Source organism: Ovis canadensis, chromosome 11, assembly GCF_042477335.2.
Source record: "Ovis canadensis isolate MfBH-ARS-UI-01 breed Bighorn chromosome 11, ARS-UI_OviCan_v2, whole genome shotgun sequence".
Taxonomy (NCBI): domain Eukaryota; kingdom Metazoa; phylum Chordata; class Mammalia; order Artiodactyla; family Bovidae; genus Ovis; species Ovis canadensis.
Window position 1 is genome coordinate 48,304,807 of NC_091255.1, and position 17,999 is coordinate 48,322,805.

The window sequence follows — 17,999 nt, forward strand, 5'->3', positions numbered from 1 at the left end:
AAACATTTTAAATGGGTCATGTTAGTTAATTGTTTCTTAAGCTGTATTATTTATGCACACTGACCTTGACCTCCATACTTCAGGATTCTGACACATACACTAAACAGGGAGCATATCACTTTTTTCCATCCTTTCTCTCCTCTATTAATGTCATTCGTTCAGAGGAGAACTACGGGGCTTTTATTTCAAAATTGAAAAGGGTGATGGAGAAAGAGGTTAATTTCTGTAGTAGCCTACCCAACTCAAATGAAGCTTTAGTTAAATTTTACTGACTCAAGCTGGGTGTGTTTGTGTTCTGGACTATTTGCTTTAACAGTATTAGCTTTTAAATTGTCACAGCTAGGCTGTAAAGTTAACGCCCCATTAAGATGCACAGGGAAAGTTCATAGCTCTGTTACTATTATTTCTGTGCAATCTACCACCTCAATGCAGTAGCCAAGTGTTGATTACATAACAATGTCTTCCTCACTGAAGGACTAGAAACTGAAAACACAAAAACACAGTTGCAAATTAAAATTGTAGAAAATTATGCTTTCTTTAAAAGCTCAGTGACTCATTGAACTGAGATTTTGCTTGACTTTTGATGTGCACTTAATACTTTGTTGATTGTGGTAGTCTCTCTGAAGATGTTTTTGTGGGATGTTCTTGGCAGAATTAATCGATGGAACAGAGCAGTTCAGGGTGAAAATCAAGGGAGAAACCACACAGACTAGTACAACACATTGTACCTAGAGTCTGTAAACTCAGCAGGGTTGTTCTTTCTGTGTTTTATTTTACCTGTTGTGATAACACTGTATTTGGAATTTGATTTGGCAGTTCATATTAGAAACAAATTTTGCTTATGCTTTTTTTTCTATGGATAAGGTTTGAGAGACTATTGGAAGTAAGAATTTGAGGTTAACAAATGCTAAAAGAAAGTTGCTGAAAACTTTAAAAGCTACATTTGTTTGCTTTCTTAAATTTTGTCAAGCTAAAGAATTTCAAAGTTAAACTGTATTATAGTCATCCCTCTGTGCCCACAGCAGGGTTGGTTCTAGGACCCCCTGCACACAAAATCCTGGGGATGCTCAAGTGTGTTATATTAAATAGTGTAGTGTTTACAAGATGCTCAAGTGTGTTATATTAAATAGTATAGTGTTTACATATAGCCTACACACAGCCTCCCACATATCCTCCACTGTATTTTCAATAACCTCTGATTATTTATAATACCTAAACACTGTAAATGCTCCAGTAGTTACCAGCGTGGCAAATTTAAGTTTTGATTTTTTGAAACTTTCTGGAATTTATTTTCTGAATATTTTTAGTTCATGGTTGGTTTAATCTGTGGATATGGTACCTACAGATATGGAGGGCTGACTGTAAACACTGGTTTCAGAAGTATTTGTAAATAAATCTCATTTCAGAACACAGGCCAGAAAAGAGATTTGTTGTCCTTTTTTTTGTTTTTTTCTTCCCTCACATTTTGAAAAAAATATTTCAGGTATAAAAAAGTATAGAGTATTGGCGTAATTTTTTTCATGTTTTAAATTTATTTTGAAATAATTAGAAAAGATACTAGGATAGTACGAAGAATGTTAGTATAGTCTTTATTCAGATTTACTATTTTTTTTAACCTTTCAATTGAGATTTATAATAAACTGCATATATTTAACGTGTATAATTTAAGTTTTGACATTGGTAAAACCATCACCACAACCAAAGTAATGTGCTGCAAAATTATCCATGTGTTCCTTTGTAGTCCCTCTTTACTGTCCACATCATCCCATTCCCCACACCCACTCTTCTGCTCGCTCTTTAGATTGATTTATATTTCTAGAATTTTGTGGTAAACAAAAGCATAATGTACATGTTCTTTTTTCACATTGGCAGCTTTTACTCAACATAATTATTTTAAGATTATTTATGTTAGTTTTACTGATTTTTAACTTGCCACATTTCCTTCTTTAAATAATTTTATTTATTTATTTTTGGCTATGCTGGGACTTCTTGGTGCATGGGCTTTTCTCTAGTTGTGACTAGCGGGGGCTAGTCTCTAGTTGCAGTGCTCAGGCTTCTCATTGTGGTGGTTTCTAATGGGCTTCAGTACTTGCGGCTCCCAGACTCTAGAGCACAGTGTCAGTGATCGTGGTGCAAAGGCTTAGTTGCTCTGCAGCATGTGGGATCTTCTCAGATCAGAAATTGAACCTGTGACTCCTGCGTTGATCAGCAGGCAGATTTTTTTGCCACTGAGCCACCAGGGAAGCCCTACATTTCTTTTATATTCATATATTTTATACCTATATATGTGTGTGTGTTGTATGTATATATAATATATATATGTACTTATATGTAATATACAGTATATTCATAGAATAAAATGTATATTTGTATATGTGTACTATATATATATATCTTTTTTCCAGAACCATTTGAAAGTAATTTTATATGGTAGTGGTGGTGGTGTAGTTGCTAAATCATGTCTAACTCTTGTGACCCCACAGACTGTAGCCCGCCAGGCTCCTCTGTCCATGGTATTTCCCAGGGAAGAACGCTGGAATGGGTTGCCATTTCCTTCTCCAGTAGTTCTGTATATTCACACACTAATTTTGTCAGTACGCTCATGATGTCCTGGCAACGATACCTCATGTAATAGAGGATCCAGTTTAGTAGCACATATTACATTTAGTTTTCATTCTTAATCTGGAACAGTTACTTGGCTTTTTTCGGTTTTGATTTTGGCTGAAATTTAAGTTTTGTTAATTTAAAATATTAGTTGCAGGTATACAACATAATGATTCAGAATTTTTGTAGATTATATTCCATTTCAAGTTACTGTAAAATATTGACTGTATTCCTGTCCTTGTAGCTTATTTATTTTATACATAGTCTCCTACCCCTAGATTGCTCTTTTCCAGTTTCTTCTCCCCACTGGTAATCATTAGTTTTTTCCCTGTATCTGTGAGTTTGTTCCTTCTTTGTTACATTCTTTCATTCGTTTTATGTTTTAGATTATACATATAAATGGTAATATACTGTATTTGTCTGAATTATTTCACTTAAGCATAATACCTTCTAGGTCCATCCATGTTGCAGATGGCAGAATTTCATTCTTTCATATTTCAGAAGTGTTCTTTTCATGGTATTACATTTGTACTCACATGAACCCTGCTTACCTTTTTCTGGCGATGTTACTTTGGTCACTTAGCTAAGGTGTTGTTTTCTTTACTACTAAATAGTTACTAGTTTTCCTTTTATAATTAATAAATAATTTATCGAGAGATACTTGGAGACTGTGTAAATATGTCAATATAGTTTTGAAAGGCCTTTTCAAAATGGTGAAAGAATTTAAGCATATTTGAAAGTCCTGTTGAAACTGATTCTAACTGATGACAATGAACTTTACAAATATAATGTCAAGAGGGCTGTATATAGTGCCCATTCTGCAGAGTAGATGAAGAAAAAGGCTAATATTATTCTTATTGGAATTGCTCAGCATCTTTGTAAAATTGAAGTGAGGAGTTTTTTAGTGTTTAGCTATTTCCTTAAATTTACAGTGGAATTGGTAGAAAAGGACTCTTGACTCCTTTTTTCTTTATTTTTTTACCACACCATGTGACACGTAGGATCTTAGCTCCCCCACCAGGGATTAAGCACATGCCCCCTACATTGGAAGCACAGAGTCTTAACCACTGGACTACCAGGAAAGTCCCTTGACTTCTTGTTTCTACTTATAGACTGTCTTTTATAGGTGGCAAAAATTTGATCTACCAGCAAATCTTAATCTTTAATATTATTTTCACCATAAGAATTATTTTCTTTTATGAAAGTCAGGCCCTTAGTTTTGGGCTTTTTTAGTATATTAGATGCAACCTGATACACTATTGAAGTTAATTGAAATACACTTTAAATAAGCTCCAGGGATTTCTCTTCTGACCTCTCAATTTTGTTCTTTCTAGATGCATTCTTGGGGAACTATTCACAAAGAAGCCTATTTTTCAAGCCAATCTGGAACTGGCTCAGCTAGAACTGATCAGGTATAGCTGTGTATGTGCTCTGAGTGCCCAAGGTTGATCAGTAATCTCATCCTCTAATTTCTAATACTTTTCATTCATTCTACTAAATGATTTTATGCTCCTTATGTCCAAGTAAGTTTCTCTTCAGTCAGGTTTACCATATATTTTGTCATGGGCTGTATACAAAAAGTATGTATGTATGTATATGTATATATATATACATACACATATACACACACATATACATACTTATATATATAAAAGTAAGTGTATTTCAGTTACTTAATTTGCATAGTTTTTATTAGTTCTTCATGTAAAAGCATGCTGTTTTCAGAGTAGTTGTTTATTCTTATTTAGGTTAGATTAAGATCAACTTTATTCGGCAAACATTCACTGAGCCTATTCTCTAACAAATTCCTAACACTGTTTAACTTTAGGATTCAGAAATAGGTCCCTGCCTTCAAAGAACTCAGAGTTTAGTAAGTGATGCATCATGTAAACAGATAGTTATAAAAAAGAGCCTTTAATAGAGGGTTTGGGTAAGGTCTGGGATTGGGATGGAATTTGAATTTTGTTTTTTGTTTTGTTTTGCAATAAGATTAAAGAGAAGAATATGACAAGCTAATATCACTTTTTTAAAAAGGTAGTGTATAACCCATTATGTGTTATGCAGTAAACTCAGTTTTCCATCAGAATTCCAGTCTTAAGCTCTCCTCTGCTAGTTCAGCAAGGATGTTATAGGACCAGTTCAGCTCTTTGAAATTAATGCTAACTGAACAGAACAAAACTGGTAATGAAAATCTATGTGGGACATTAAGAACATGTTTTACAAAGCCAAATATGTGAATCATTTTAGACTATTGTGCCAGTATTTTCTCATTACTATTTTTTAACCAACTCTTCTGTCCTTAAAGCAGTGAGGTCAGGTTTTACCTCTCTGCATGCCTTTTAGTTTAATAAGCCAAAAGCCCCCATACCTGAGCGGGTAATCATTTCTGCTTCTAGAACTGCTAAAATTTATAATGCTCACTCACTTCCTTGTTCTTGCTTTTTGCTTTGTTTTCAGTCGACTCTGTGGTAGCCCTTGTCCAGCTGTGTGGCCTGATGTTATCAAGCTGCCCTACTTCAATACAATGAAACCGAAGAAGCAATATAGAAGGCGCCTACGAGAAGAATTCTCTTTGTGAGTTTGACAAATATGTACATCTATTTGTTTATGTGTTTGGCTGTTGTTTGGACTTAGCTTTTTCCTGTCCTGGGGAATTAGTGCTATCCCAGTTTATTATGCCAACACACTGTAGGAAAACATTTTATTTTTGAGCATTATGAGTTTCATCATAGTCTTGCATTCAAGGCTTCATGTTTTCTACCTGTGGTACTATTGCATTTCTTGAATCCTGTGTGGAAGCAAATCTGCTTTCTTGTTTAGCCAGGTTCCAACTCCCTTCCCATGGTTTTTTACATGGAGTTGGAAATTCAGAGACCTTTGGCATAAAGTTACAGGCTTAAGAACTGGAGTCATTGTGAACTTGTTCTTTTGCTCTTCCTTTCCACAGCATTCCTTCAGCAGCACTTGATTTACTCGACCACATGCTGACGTTAGATCCTAGCAAACGTTGTACAGCTGAACAGACTCTACAGAGTGATTTCCTTAAAGATGTTGAGCTCAGCAAAATGGATCCTCCAGAGTAAGTGCTGGTGGCCTTGTAGTGACTCTAAGCCTGAGAAACTAAAAATAATAGATTTTTTAAAAAAGAAGCTGCAGTGGCCAACCACATAGAGAGGTTTTTAAACATTTCATCTTTTTTAATTCCTTATATCTGCAATGATCATGTTACCCCATATGTGCAAGAACAGTCCTAATTTTATGTATTTATTTTTTAAAATATTTATTTGTTTGGCTGCACCAGGTCTTAGTTGTGGCATGTGGGATCTTTAGTTGTGGCATGAGAACTTCTGGTTGTGGCATGTGAGATCTAGTTTTCTGACCAGGGATCGAACCAGTAGTTTATCTGTCAGGCCATATGTCCTGAATTTTTATATAGAAAACATGGTCTCTGAATGTGTCTTTCTTCTATCAGAATTTTGTTAGTTTTCTCTATTGTATGGGATCCTCAGAGGTTCTACACTCCCCATCTCACATTCTGATAGAAACCTTTGGACTTTCACTGACAGCATTATAACTTTCACGTCCGAGTTTACGGGCACTTCTTTCTTATAGGAATACTGTATCTTAAATGTATGAGATGTTAGTATATGAACAGGTAATAACTACAAATCTGATAATCCAAAGAAATATCTTAATTCATTTATTGTGTTTGAATTTTGATGCATTGAATGTGGCTGAAGTATGTAAGCTTTTTAGCAAAAATTGGAAATTTTGGCTGTGGTAATCTGTGTTGTGGTAAGATTTAACTTACTGGAATTTATTGAGTATTGGAAAGTCCAGAAATGTATTAAACCTCACAAATGAAAATATTCGGTCATGGAAATTCAGTGGGCAGAAAGAAAAAAGAACCAGTTTTTTGGTCCTTAGAGACCAAGTAACACATAAACTGATTTTACACAGAGATGGTTTAATTACAATGTGCTCATGTGGTTCCAAGATTTAAATTACTACCTTGCCTGGGCTTTTTGTAAATATTAAGAAGGCAGTCACCTTTGTTCTGTTTATTCCCTATTAAAATTTGACCAAGAAAAAAAAAGTCTCCTTAATTTTTGTTATGCTAAGCACAAACAGTTATAAAACTTAACCATTTGACTGGAATATGGACATTTTTATAGAGCAGGTGTGTCTCTGTTATTAGCAAGATCTTCATTTCTCACTGTAGAAAGAAATCCTTTGGGCATTTGGATCTTTAGTTCTTCAGACTACCATATGCCGTGATTCTATTTACGCTGCTGCTGTTTACTAACTTTTCTGCTTATTTTAATATTTTCTTTATCCTTTCCATTTCCCCTTGCTCTTTGCCTTCCCATTTTAATCTCTTGTTCCTCCATTCACTCAGTAGTGCACATTCCCACACACATTTCCCCTTTTGTCTTTTTCCAGCCTCCCCCACTGGCAGGATTGCCATGAATTATGGAGTAAGAAACGGCGACGGCAGCGACAAAGTGGTGTTTTGGTAGAAGAGCCACCTCCACCCAAAGCCTCTCGAAAAGAAACTATCTCAGGGACAAGTGCTGAGCCTGTAAAGAACAGCAGCCCAGCACCACCTCAGCCTGCTCCTGGCAAGGTGGAACCTGGGGCTGGGGATGCAATAGGTCAGTGCTTTTATTAAGCACTTGGCAGATTTTGAAGGTCAAGTGTAAGGATTTGTGTCTGTGTGTGTGTTTTAATTTTTAGCCACTGAAAAATTAGTAGAGAGTTTGGTATCCTCATTATGTAAGGGGAAAAGGAGATAAGCCCAGTTTTATACGTGTGGTCTAGAAAACTTAAAATAGATTATTTCCCTATCCTGAAAACTAATATCTCAATTCAGTGTGTGGCATAAATTAGTGAAATTAGGTAAGCTGAATTTAAAGATTAGTTTACCCATGGCTCACTAACATATAATTAGAGCCCTGTCTGTGTTAGATTTGATAAGACCTTAGAATTTAATCATGTTAAATCATAGTCGCTAAATGCAGTTAGTTCTGTGGACTGTTATTTGATCTAAATATATCCAAAACTGTGTAATAATGAATTTTTATAAGCAACAAAGTAGCTCTCCTGTGGTACAACTGTTTTTTCTGAATTACAACTTCCTTCCTTGGCTCACTTTTCCTTCATTATCTATTTAAAACAGTGGCTTTCAACACTGGCTACACATTATAATCATCTAAAAAGCTTTAAACATAAACACCTCCGAACAATTGCCAGATTTCTAGGGATAGGACCTAAGGCTTCTGAATTTTAAATCTCTCCTGATGTACAGTAAGGGCTGAAAATCACTGACCTTGAAGAATATAGATAAAGTCACTTTTACTCACAATACAGAGATATTTTAATTAGTCCCTGTATTTTTAAGTGAAAATATAAAGAGTAACAAATGTTTCACAATTGGAGGCATGAAAAATGAGATATTCAAAATGAAACTTCATTCATTGGATATTGTAAGTTGCTCTTGTCAGTTGAAGACGGCAAAGGTCCTTGCCTTGCCTTGCCTCATCCTCTTATATTGGCTCCACTGTCTCTCCACAGGCCTCGGTGATATCACACAGCAGTTGAATCAAAGTGAATTGGCAGTGTTACTGAACCTGCTGCAGAGCCAAACGGACCTGAGCATCCCTCAAATGGCGCAGCTGCTTAACATCCACTCCAACCCAGAGATGCAACAGCAGCTGGAGGCCCTGAACCAATCCATCAGTGCCCTAACGGCTGCCACTTCCCAACAGCAGGACTCAGAGCCCACAGCCCCAGAGGAATCTTTGAAGGAGATAGCCCCTGCCCCAGCGGTCCAACCTTCAGCAGAACAGACAACCCCTGAAGCTTCAAGCACACCAGCTGACATGCAGAATATGTTGGCAGTTCTTTTGAGTCAACTGATGAAAACCCAGGAGCCAGCAGGCAACCTGGAGGAAAGCAACAGTGACAAGAACAGTGGGCCACAGGGGCCCCGAAGAACTCCCACAATGCCACAGGAGGAGGCAGCAGGTAAACAGACCGGTCATGAATCTCATTGAGCTCAGGTGCTGTTGATCCTCTTAAAAGTCTCTAATGTTTTCTTTTTCACATCAGTGGCCTCAGTTTCAGTTTTTCTGTAACTTAGTCTACAGAAGAACATAGCACCAAGTGATGTATTTCTTGCCCAACTTCTTTTATTTAAGTCTCAAAGCTTCTTAAAGCACCTTTTGTATACTGATTGTTTTTCCATTTTTCCATTTCCTAGGAAGTAGGTAAGTAAAGTCCCTGTGTTCTCACACAAGAAAACCACAGCCGTAGCTAGTGATGCATCTTGAACCACTGTGTGTGTGGTGGTCAACTAGTACTAGCACTTGAAAATCTGCCTTCCAAGCAAATCATTATCAGATTGTACAAATAGCCACTTGTACTCTAGAACAGTGGATGCTAGGTACTGAGTTCCTGGAAACATACAGTCAAGAAAGCCCTAATAAAATATCATTGTTAATCTCCCAAAGAATGATTTGAGAAGATTTCTAAGCAGGTAATTAACACCGTACATTTCCTTTCCAAAAAATAGCATATAAAAATGATTTCTTTAAATCTGTGTTCCTGAAGGATAAGTGAATGGACCCCAGATTAGAAACTGAACATTATTATTTTTTTTTAAATCGAAAAAAGGAAATATGTATAACTTGATCTTACATAAGCACAGCATGCAATTTATTAGAGGGAAAAGAAGTTTAAATTTTCTAGTCAATTCTGATTCACAGTCTTTATTTCTAAAATCTTTACTTATTTGTAAGTGCTTTCAACTCCTTGGAAATTTTTGCTGTCCATGAAGACCCCATGAATTGGGGAAATGAGAAGATGTACAAGGGCTGTTGGAGTACACTAACCTTCAATTTTTAGGGTGTTGCATTCACGTTTCAAATTGGTTGGTGCAGAGTATATGCCTTATTTCCACTGGTACAGGATCAAATAAGTTATTGTATGTAAAGTTTTAAAAAAAAAGATAACAAATAAATTACCCTCTTTACTTTATGGATAAGGAAACTGCAATCTAGGGAATTTAAATAAGCCTATCTATGGTCCCACTACTGTCACCATATTATTGGCAGAGACAGAACTAGAATTCCTGTACTTTCTTAATGAATGTGTTTCTTAATTCACTTTGCTATTTTGTCATAACAATTTCAATAGTTTTTAAGAGACTCTGGGATGTAGAATAACAGAGAAAGCAAATCTAGAATTAAAGCAGGTCTGTTTGTCTCATCTCTCATACTCTCCTCCCTTGTACCACCACCCACCCCCTCACCAACCAAAAAAAAAAAAATTATGATCAATAACTGAAAGAAGTTACTCAAGTTAAATGGCATAGTGATTGAAAGAAATTCGCCCAGTAATTAAGTCAAGCTATCAGCCAAATGGTGAAAATGAACTAAAGTTTAGGCCTAGCTCATGGCCAGAAATTACTGGATTTACTTTTCAGAGGAGAGTAAAAATGCCATCTCTAATTATTCCAGTCACTTCTGAATTATCCAGTTGGTGACTCTCCTGTGCCTCTATCTTGCTCCTGCTACCTCTTATGTGGCTGTTTTGCTGTTCATCAGCACTTCCACCAGAGGGCAGACTGAGTTAGCCAGAGAAAGTAAAAATCTATCACTTTGGCTACTATTTAGCTATTCTGTGGAGAAGGAAATGGTAACCCACTCCAGTATTCTTGCCTGGAAAATCCCACGGACGGAGAAGCCTGGTGGGCTACAGTCCATGGGGTCACAAAGAGTCGGACACGACTGAGCAACTTCACTTCACTTAGCTATTCTGTACTTGTTGAGAAATGGTTATGGTTGAATCTAATTACTAAAGTGAAATTTTCAGTTATTTGTATATTTCATTGATCCCTCTGACCACTGGTACAGACTGTTAAGGGTTGGCAATATTGTTAACACTTCAAATCTTATAACTATGTTTTTTTTAATGTGATTTTTATTTTTAACTCTTAAGATGTTTTATTAGCCTTTAGTAGTTCTTTGCAACCAGTCTGCCTTTGCTATTTTGAAGTAGTTTTCATCCTCTCATAAATGTGAAAGAATGTGAGCTCAAGAATTAGTTCTATTGAAATACAACTAAAACTATTTGTATGAAAGGCAAAGTTTGAATATGAAATGTAGTATAGATGGAAGAAAATAAGTTTAGCTTTGTCCATTTTTGCAGTTAGGCATTTTTAAAGTTGTTTGCCCTTAGTTAAAACAAACAAACAAACAAAAAAAAACAAAAAAACTGGTGTTCCACTTCATGTATAGACCAAAAATACTTTTTAAAATAACTGGTACTGTGATGTTCTTATGTAGTGAGATGTGTAGTGTTGATAGTGAAAAACTCTGAAATCTATAGATTTTTGTAGTCCAGTTAGCTCTCCTATTTTTGGATGTCTACTTTTCAAGTTGTGAGTTTTCTATAGCTAATTTTTCATCCTTTAATTTAGCTTTCTCTACCATCTAGTCAGCCAGCCAGTCTGTTAACAAAAAATTGAGTGGGTACTGTATATAGGATGATCAACTTGTCCTTGTACTGTCCTGGTTTTAAAACCAAAAGTTTTAAACCTGGGAACCTTGTTCAGTCTCAGGCAATTGGGACTCTTGGTCACCCTAATTGTATTTACATATAGCACCTGACCTTATCCTCCACTGCTCAACAATTTTGTAGTATTTTCAGAATACTTTCATCTGCCCACTAAGGGTATGCTTACTTTACTGATTGTTTTTGCAAAATAGAATTGTGGTATATATGCTACCAAAATACCTAATTGTTATAAAAACTACTTTTGGCTTGCCTGAGTAATGACTTTATATCACTGTCTCATAATAAAGAATTGATTATATGAACATTTAAAAATATGCTTCATTAGGGAACAGAAAAATCAGTCATTTGAAAGATATCCCCAAACAGTTTTTTCTTCAGCAAGGTAACTCCCAACTCTAAAGGCATGCTTCTGACTACTTGGTTTTGTGTGTCCTCAAACTCACACCATTTTACATTTCTAGTCTCTGCCTTGGCAGGAGTTCATTATCAGACAATGATTGCCATGGTTAGGCAAATTAATCCAGTTGTGGGTAACAAAATGTCTAGGGAATGATTCTAGTAAGACCTTTGGAAAGACAGAGTATAGTATTAGTTCAATACATTTCTAAATACTCTTCTCACTGTCTCCAAGATAAACAAATGTTTATCAACAGCCCATTCTGCATGACATTGCTGTAGTGACTTTTTATAATTACTGTACATAGGAAGCTGAATGACAGTACGGTGGTTTTCCTCAGACTGTGATTATGGGGAGAAGGAGCTCAAACTGGGAGAAGCAAGTGTATATGTATACATGATGGTAATGAAAGGTTTTTACTAATTTCATCTCACCTGTATATTCTTCTAGCTTTATTTTACGTGTTAACCTGATATCATCAAACATTCTGTAAAATGTGTTAGCTAAGTCCATACAAAGTTTCCTGTTGTACAGCAATATTATGTCCTAGATATGTGACCACAGCATATGTATTGTTCCTCTCATCTTCCTTCTTTCTACTTTATTTTCATTAATGTTTTGATCCAACAGCAAAAAGGGGTGGGGAGGCTACCAACAGCCTACATATTAGAACAGTTCCTTAAGGAAGGAAATGGAGGAGATCTCAGACAAAAATCAGGACAATCGTTTGAAATACATGATTTTAACACCAGCTGTTAGATCCAAAATGCAACTGTTTTACTTTTAATCGCTTGATTTTATTTATAAATTGCGATTTCCTGATCCCAAGGTTTTTTGCTTTATATATATATTTGGTTACTTGTATTGATATTTGTTTATGTTGGGCAGTGTGTGTGTGTGTGTTTGTGTTTATAATCACATGTGATTTTTAAGATGGTGTTTAAAAGAAGTAACCCTTCCACAGCATGTCCTCCTCACATTCTTCCACCAGAGAAGAGGCCCCCTGAGCCCCCCGGACCTCCACCGCCGCCACCTCCACCCCCTCTGGTTGAAGGCGATCTTTCCAGCGCCCCCCAGGAGTTGAACCCAGCCGTGACAGCCGCCTTGCTGCAACTTTTATCCCAGCCTGAAGCAGAGCCTCCTGGCCACCTGCCACATGAGCACCAGGCCTTGAGATCAATGGATTACTCCACCCGACCCCATCCTAACAGGACTTACGGAAACACTGACGGGCCTGAAACAGGGTTCAGTGCCACTGACACTGATGAACGCAACTCTGGTCCAGCCTTGACAGAATCTTTGGCCCAGACCCTGGTGAAGAACAGGACCTTCTCGGGCTCTGTGAGCCACCTTGGGGAGTCCAGCAGTTACCAGGGCACAGGGTCAGTGCAGTTCCCAGGGGACCAGGACCTCCGTTTTGCCAGGGTCCCCTTAGCATTACACTCAGTGGTCGGGCAACCATTCCTGAAGGCTGAGGGAAGCAGCAACTCTGTGGTACATGCAGAGACCAAATTGCAAAACTATGGGGAGCTGGGGCCAGGAACCACTGGGACCAGCAGCTCAGGAGCAAGCCTTAACTGGGGGTCCTCAGCTCAGTCTTCTGCTTATGGCAAAGTGTATCGGGGGCCTACAAGAGTCCCTCCAAGAGGGGGAAGAGGGAGAGGAGTTCCTTACTAACCTAGAAACTTCAGAGTCCTGAAAGATCCCTTCCCTATCCATTCTTCCATCCAGTCCTCTGAACCTTTAATGAAATAATTTGCCAGAGCGAGGTAATCATCTGCATTTGGCTATTGCAAAGCTATCTGTTGTATTCCTTGCTCACTTGCTCCTAGCAAGCGACTTATAAAATAGTGATATTGGCACCAGTTTCTCCTGGATGGGATATAGTCAGAATATTTACTTCAACTCTACCTAGTAAATACAAGTAGAGAATATGGAGAGGGTTATTAAATTGAAAAGTAAATGTTTAATTAGTTCATTTCCTGTGCTTCTTGAGCAGAAGAAGGAAACAGTTTCAATTTTGAGATGGCTCAGGAGAGGTTCTTAAAGGTTTTTTTTTTTAATGGTTTCTTTTGAATTTAGGTTTTTTGGTTTCTTTCCTTTTTGTTTTTTTATTTTTTAAGAGAATAGTGTTCACAGAATTTGAGCTGCTCTTAGGCTTTTGCTTTAAGGGAAACAGAGTGACTGGCTGGTTTAAATAAATGTTTCCTTCCTCTCCACCATCTCACATTTTTGCTTTCAAGTGAACTCTTTTTTTTTTACCCATTGAGCATCTTGAACATACCTTTTTTCCAAATAAATTGCTTATTCTTAAAGTTTGCTCCACTTTGAGAAAAGACATGCCCCCACCCCCCTCCCTGCACATGAAGCAGGTTGTAGAAAGTGGCATTCTTGGGCAAGTAGGTAGACTTTATCCCATCTCTTTACCTTTTTTATCCCATCTTTATAGACTTTCTCTTTCTCTCTACCGCTCTCTTTTTGAGGCATTTGTTTGGAAAAAAAATTAATTGTTGAGATGCCCAAGAACCTGGGATAATTCTTTACTTTTTTTGAAATAAAGGAAAGGAAATTCAAACTCCTATATTGTTCTCTGTAAATCTTCAATTCTAAATTTTTTTTTTTTAAACCATGTTCTGATGGTGAAGTTGATTTGTAGATACAAACAGCCTAGGACATTGCTGCTGAGGTAGGGTTAGAGATGATCCCTCCATACCTGGAGGGTTAGTAACATCAGTTAGCATACTGTTTACACATATTTTTTTATGTAAAAAAAAACCTTTGAAACAGAGCATTGTAATATTGTCAAAGAGGAAAAAAAAATACATCCTGAAAATACATGGAAATGTAACTTAGTATAGGGTGAATATTTTTCTGAAGATATATCACTACCTGAGACCTTTTTTAAAAAAAGTAATTTTAAAAGAGTATCCCATAAGAAAGAACAGTATTGACATACACACATATCAGCATGAATATCCTGTCAATTCTTTTAAAGATTTTCCTCTAGAGAGATTTGGTTTTGGTAAAAGGGGTTAAATTATAACTTCATGGCAAGAATTTTGCTTTATTATCAGAAAATGAAAGAGGGGAAGGCTTTCAGGGTGGGATAACCTGGGAGGTTTCTCATTCTGGCTTCCAGTTGTGTGTGAGTACCAGCATATAATGTGTTTTTAAAACATACACATTTATAGAAATTATCTGCACAGACCTAGATGCTTGTGGAATGTAGGTTAGCCCCCCTTTACAAAGAAAAGGCAAAATGTGTTTCAGCATCTTGGAGAAGAGTTTACAGAACTCAAGTAAAGTTTTATGTTTCAATGCCAAGTTCATATATTAAAAAATAAACAATACTTGTGAGAGAGAGATGCGTTAATAAAAAAAAAAATGTAAAGAAAGAAGAATCCTCTTCTGATACTTACATGAAGACTATTTTCCCCTGTTACTGAAATAGGCAGATATCTGGTGTGTGTATTTCTTTATTATCCTCTGGGTTTTGGTCTGGCCTTGCCCTCAGGGCCAATCATTGATTAAAAAGAGAAACTTTAGCCATTTTGGCATTGATGGCTTTTCTTACCGGTGAGTCCAGTTAGATTTGCTAGGCTCACTGACATGCTGTTGGTAAATTGCATTAAAGTTCATCTGAACCTTTTGTCTGTTGACTTCTTAGTCCTCAGACATGGGCCTTTGTATTTTAGAATATTTGAATTAAAGACATTGGGCCCAACTCTCCCATTTTTGACTAGAGAACTTAAGCCTGGATCCTTTCAAAAGTATCCAGTGAGAAAAATTGGTTTTCCATCGAATATGAATAAAATCTCTATGTATTTTAATTGTATTTTGGTTATCAGCAGTCACCAATAATGTTTTTCCCTCCCCAACCCTTATTTTTAATTATGCCAAATATTCTAAATAATATACTTAAGTCTCCATTCCCCTATCCCTTCTATTAGGTAATGGGGTGAGTGTGTATGTGTGTGGTGTGTGTTTGTGTGTATGTATGATCCCATTTCAACCCCCACCCCCAATTTGGGAGTCTAACCTTTGAAAAGAAAAGATTTGGCAATTTTGACTATTTCTAAAGGCAAAGGGACAAAGAAACTCAAATATCCTGGAATATCTTGTGTGGAGGAAGAAAAGGTATTGGTTAATTTTTCAGCTATGTTATCTATAAATGTGATGGAAGTAAAGGTTTGGCAGAATTTCTACTTGGGTATTAGAAAATTACAAACCAAATTAATTATATTCAGAAGTGGTTTTGATTATTGAACCATGGGAGATATTAAGTCCATGAAACATATTATTTTGAACAGATGAGAAATCTGACTCTGTTCACAAGTGAGAGGCAAAACTGGTTTGACCATGATCATTTTTGTGGTTTTGAAAACAAATTTGCTTGACCCAGTTTCTTTAGTTTCTTCTTCAACTGTCCATTGGAATGATAAGAATTTGAAGAAAACATCAAATCTATAAGTTTAAAAGCAGGGCAGTTAGCACAAACTTGTAAGTAGGACTTCTTGTAGCTTATGCCATAGACATCACCCAAACCACTTGTGTGTGTGTGTGTGTGTGTGTGTGTGTAATATGCATATATAGTTACAGTACTAAAATGGTTACCAGCAGGTTTTGAGAGAGAATGCTGCATCAGAAAAGTGTCAGTTGCGACCTCATTCTCCCGATTAGGTTACTGACACTGTATTCCTTTCTCTCTCTGTGTTGCCTCCCATTGGGTTTACTTTGTTTATGTACAGATATTTTGTAATATATTAAATTTTTTCTTTCAGTTTATAAAAATGGAAAGTGGAGATTGGAAAATTAAATATTTCCTGTTACTATACCACTTTTGCTCCATTGCATTTACTTCTTAATTTGTACCCTTTGAGCAGATCTAATTATATGTATAAAGGGCATTTTTCCTCCACTTAATCCTAGGGGTGCTTTGTCTCAGAATCTCTATAGACTCATAGACTACCAGAAGAAGAAGTTCTTAGGGTTTGAAGAGGTGCTTCAAAACATTATACTGGGAACTAGAAAACAAGAATTGGGGGAAACCATAAGATGTGATTTTCTAAAGTAGAAAACCATTGTACAAAAGTAATGATGGTGCCAGGCTGTCAAAAGAGTTGAGCTTCATGTACCCTGACTCCTTCTGAAAGGAGAGGTAAGTGGGTTTGAGCTCAACCATCATCAAAAGAAGTTGGTATGGGGCTGTTTAGACCAAAAAATAGTCTCTTCAATCAGAGACCCTCATCCCCACACCAGTTCCTCTGTTACCATGAGTAGGATCAGCATGGGGATGGATTAGTGTTCCCAGCTCTGTTGAGATTTCCTGATACATTGCCAATCCAGGAAGTAAGTCAAAATTGTTGATAGGGGTAAAATTCCTGTCATTTCCAAAGCTTTTCCTGTCTCCAACTGAGGAGAAAATTGCTTTCCCTTCTCTGTCATGGTTTAAGATACAGAAGACTAAACTTTCCCTTGTAATGTCTGCTGCAGTCCTGCTAGTTAGGACATAAGTAGACAGGACAGGAAAAAAACTATCAGGAGACAAGAAGAGGGGACATAGGTATCAGGAAGTTGTGTGTGGAATAAGCAATCACAAGATTAAGGAGTACAGCAGAACAAGGAAATTAGGAAGAAATATAATTCAAAAACTGGTGATGATGAGGATTGCCAGTGTATTTTTGAATCCCCACAGTTTAAGTATGATGTTCCCTTGCCTGTGGGCTGTCATATCTTTACCCAAGGAGAATGGGGAGCTCAAGATTGTTCCAGTTCCTGGAGTCTTGTGTTTCTTGTTAGTCTCCAGAGAAAAGGAATTCATTTTCAGTCTTTTTATACTGCAAGTTCATGACTAGGAGTGTGAACTTCAACCTAATAGAGAATATTATTTCTACTTCGTAGCAGTGACCATTTTCAATTCTTGGCCGAAAGCTGAGGCCCTATCTAAGCTGGACTTTTTTTCTCCATCACACTCAAGGCTATTTCTAAGTAGGAACCATACTGTTCAGTACCTAAATTTCTTAGGCACTGTCTTTTCCAAGATAGGCATCCTTAACTGTGTGGTAAGGTTAATGCCTCAAGTAAGTTAACAGTTTTTGCTGAACTGGGATTTTCGTTGTTATTAAAGATTGCCCCGTAGCTTGACACTTTTTTTTTTAAGGTTTTGAATTACTTCTCTGTTCACAACTTAGTCATCCTGAAGGGCTAGGGGAAATGGATGTGGGGAGTTCCTCAAGCAAGTAAATAGTCAAACATTCCAAAGGAGAAATGAACTGCTAAGTCTTCTGGTTGTCCTGAGAGGCAAGGTGAGCATTCCTGGACACTTTAATTTTTCTGTCCAGGAGTGGCATTTCTAGTGTTCCTATATAGCCTATATAGTTCCTATATAAACTCAAGTGAGAGTTTACTCCAAGCCAGT

At 36.9% G+C, this 17,999-nt stretch overlaps 1 protein-coding gene across 15 annotated transcripts in view; it reads left to right on the forward strand.

The window, feature by feature from the left end:
* Nucleotides 1-17,999, forward strand: part of CDK12 (cyclin dependent kinase 12) — a 59,638-nt gene that overhangs the window by 27,664 nt on the left and 13,975 nt on the right. For 4 of the 15 annotated variants that reach the window (XR_011247142.1, XR_011247139.1, XR_011247141.1 and 1 more), the window contains exons 9-14: nt 3,939-4,016; nt 5,062-5,178; nt 5,552-5,683; nt 7,048-7,259; nt 8,179-8,631; nt 12,546-12,963. Coding sequence is in view for 5 of the 15 variants with exons in the window: in XM_069543365.1 (XP_069399466.1) it covers nt 3,939-4,016; nt 5,062-5,178; nt 5,552-5,683; nt 7,048-7,259; nt 8,179-8,631; nt 12,546-13,258 (1,705 nt within the window). In the remaining 10 variants the exon portion in view is untranslated. Of the gene's footprint in view, nt 1-3,938; nt 4,017-5,061; nt 5,179-5,551; nt 5,684-7,047; nt 7,260-8,178; nt 11,487-12,545; nt 16,416-17,999 lie in introns of those variants that run through there. The other 11 variants (XR_011247145.1, XR_011247147.1, XR_011247146.1 and 8 more) reach the window with 5 other exon arrangements.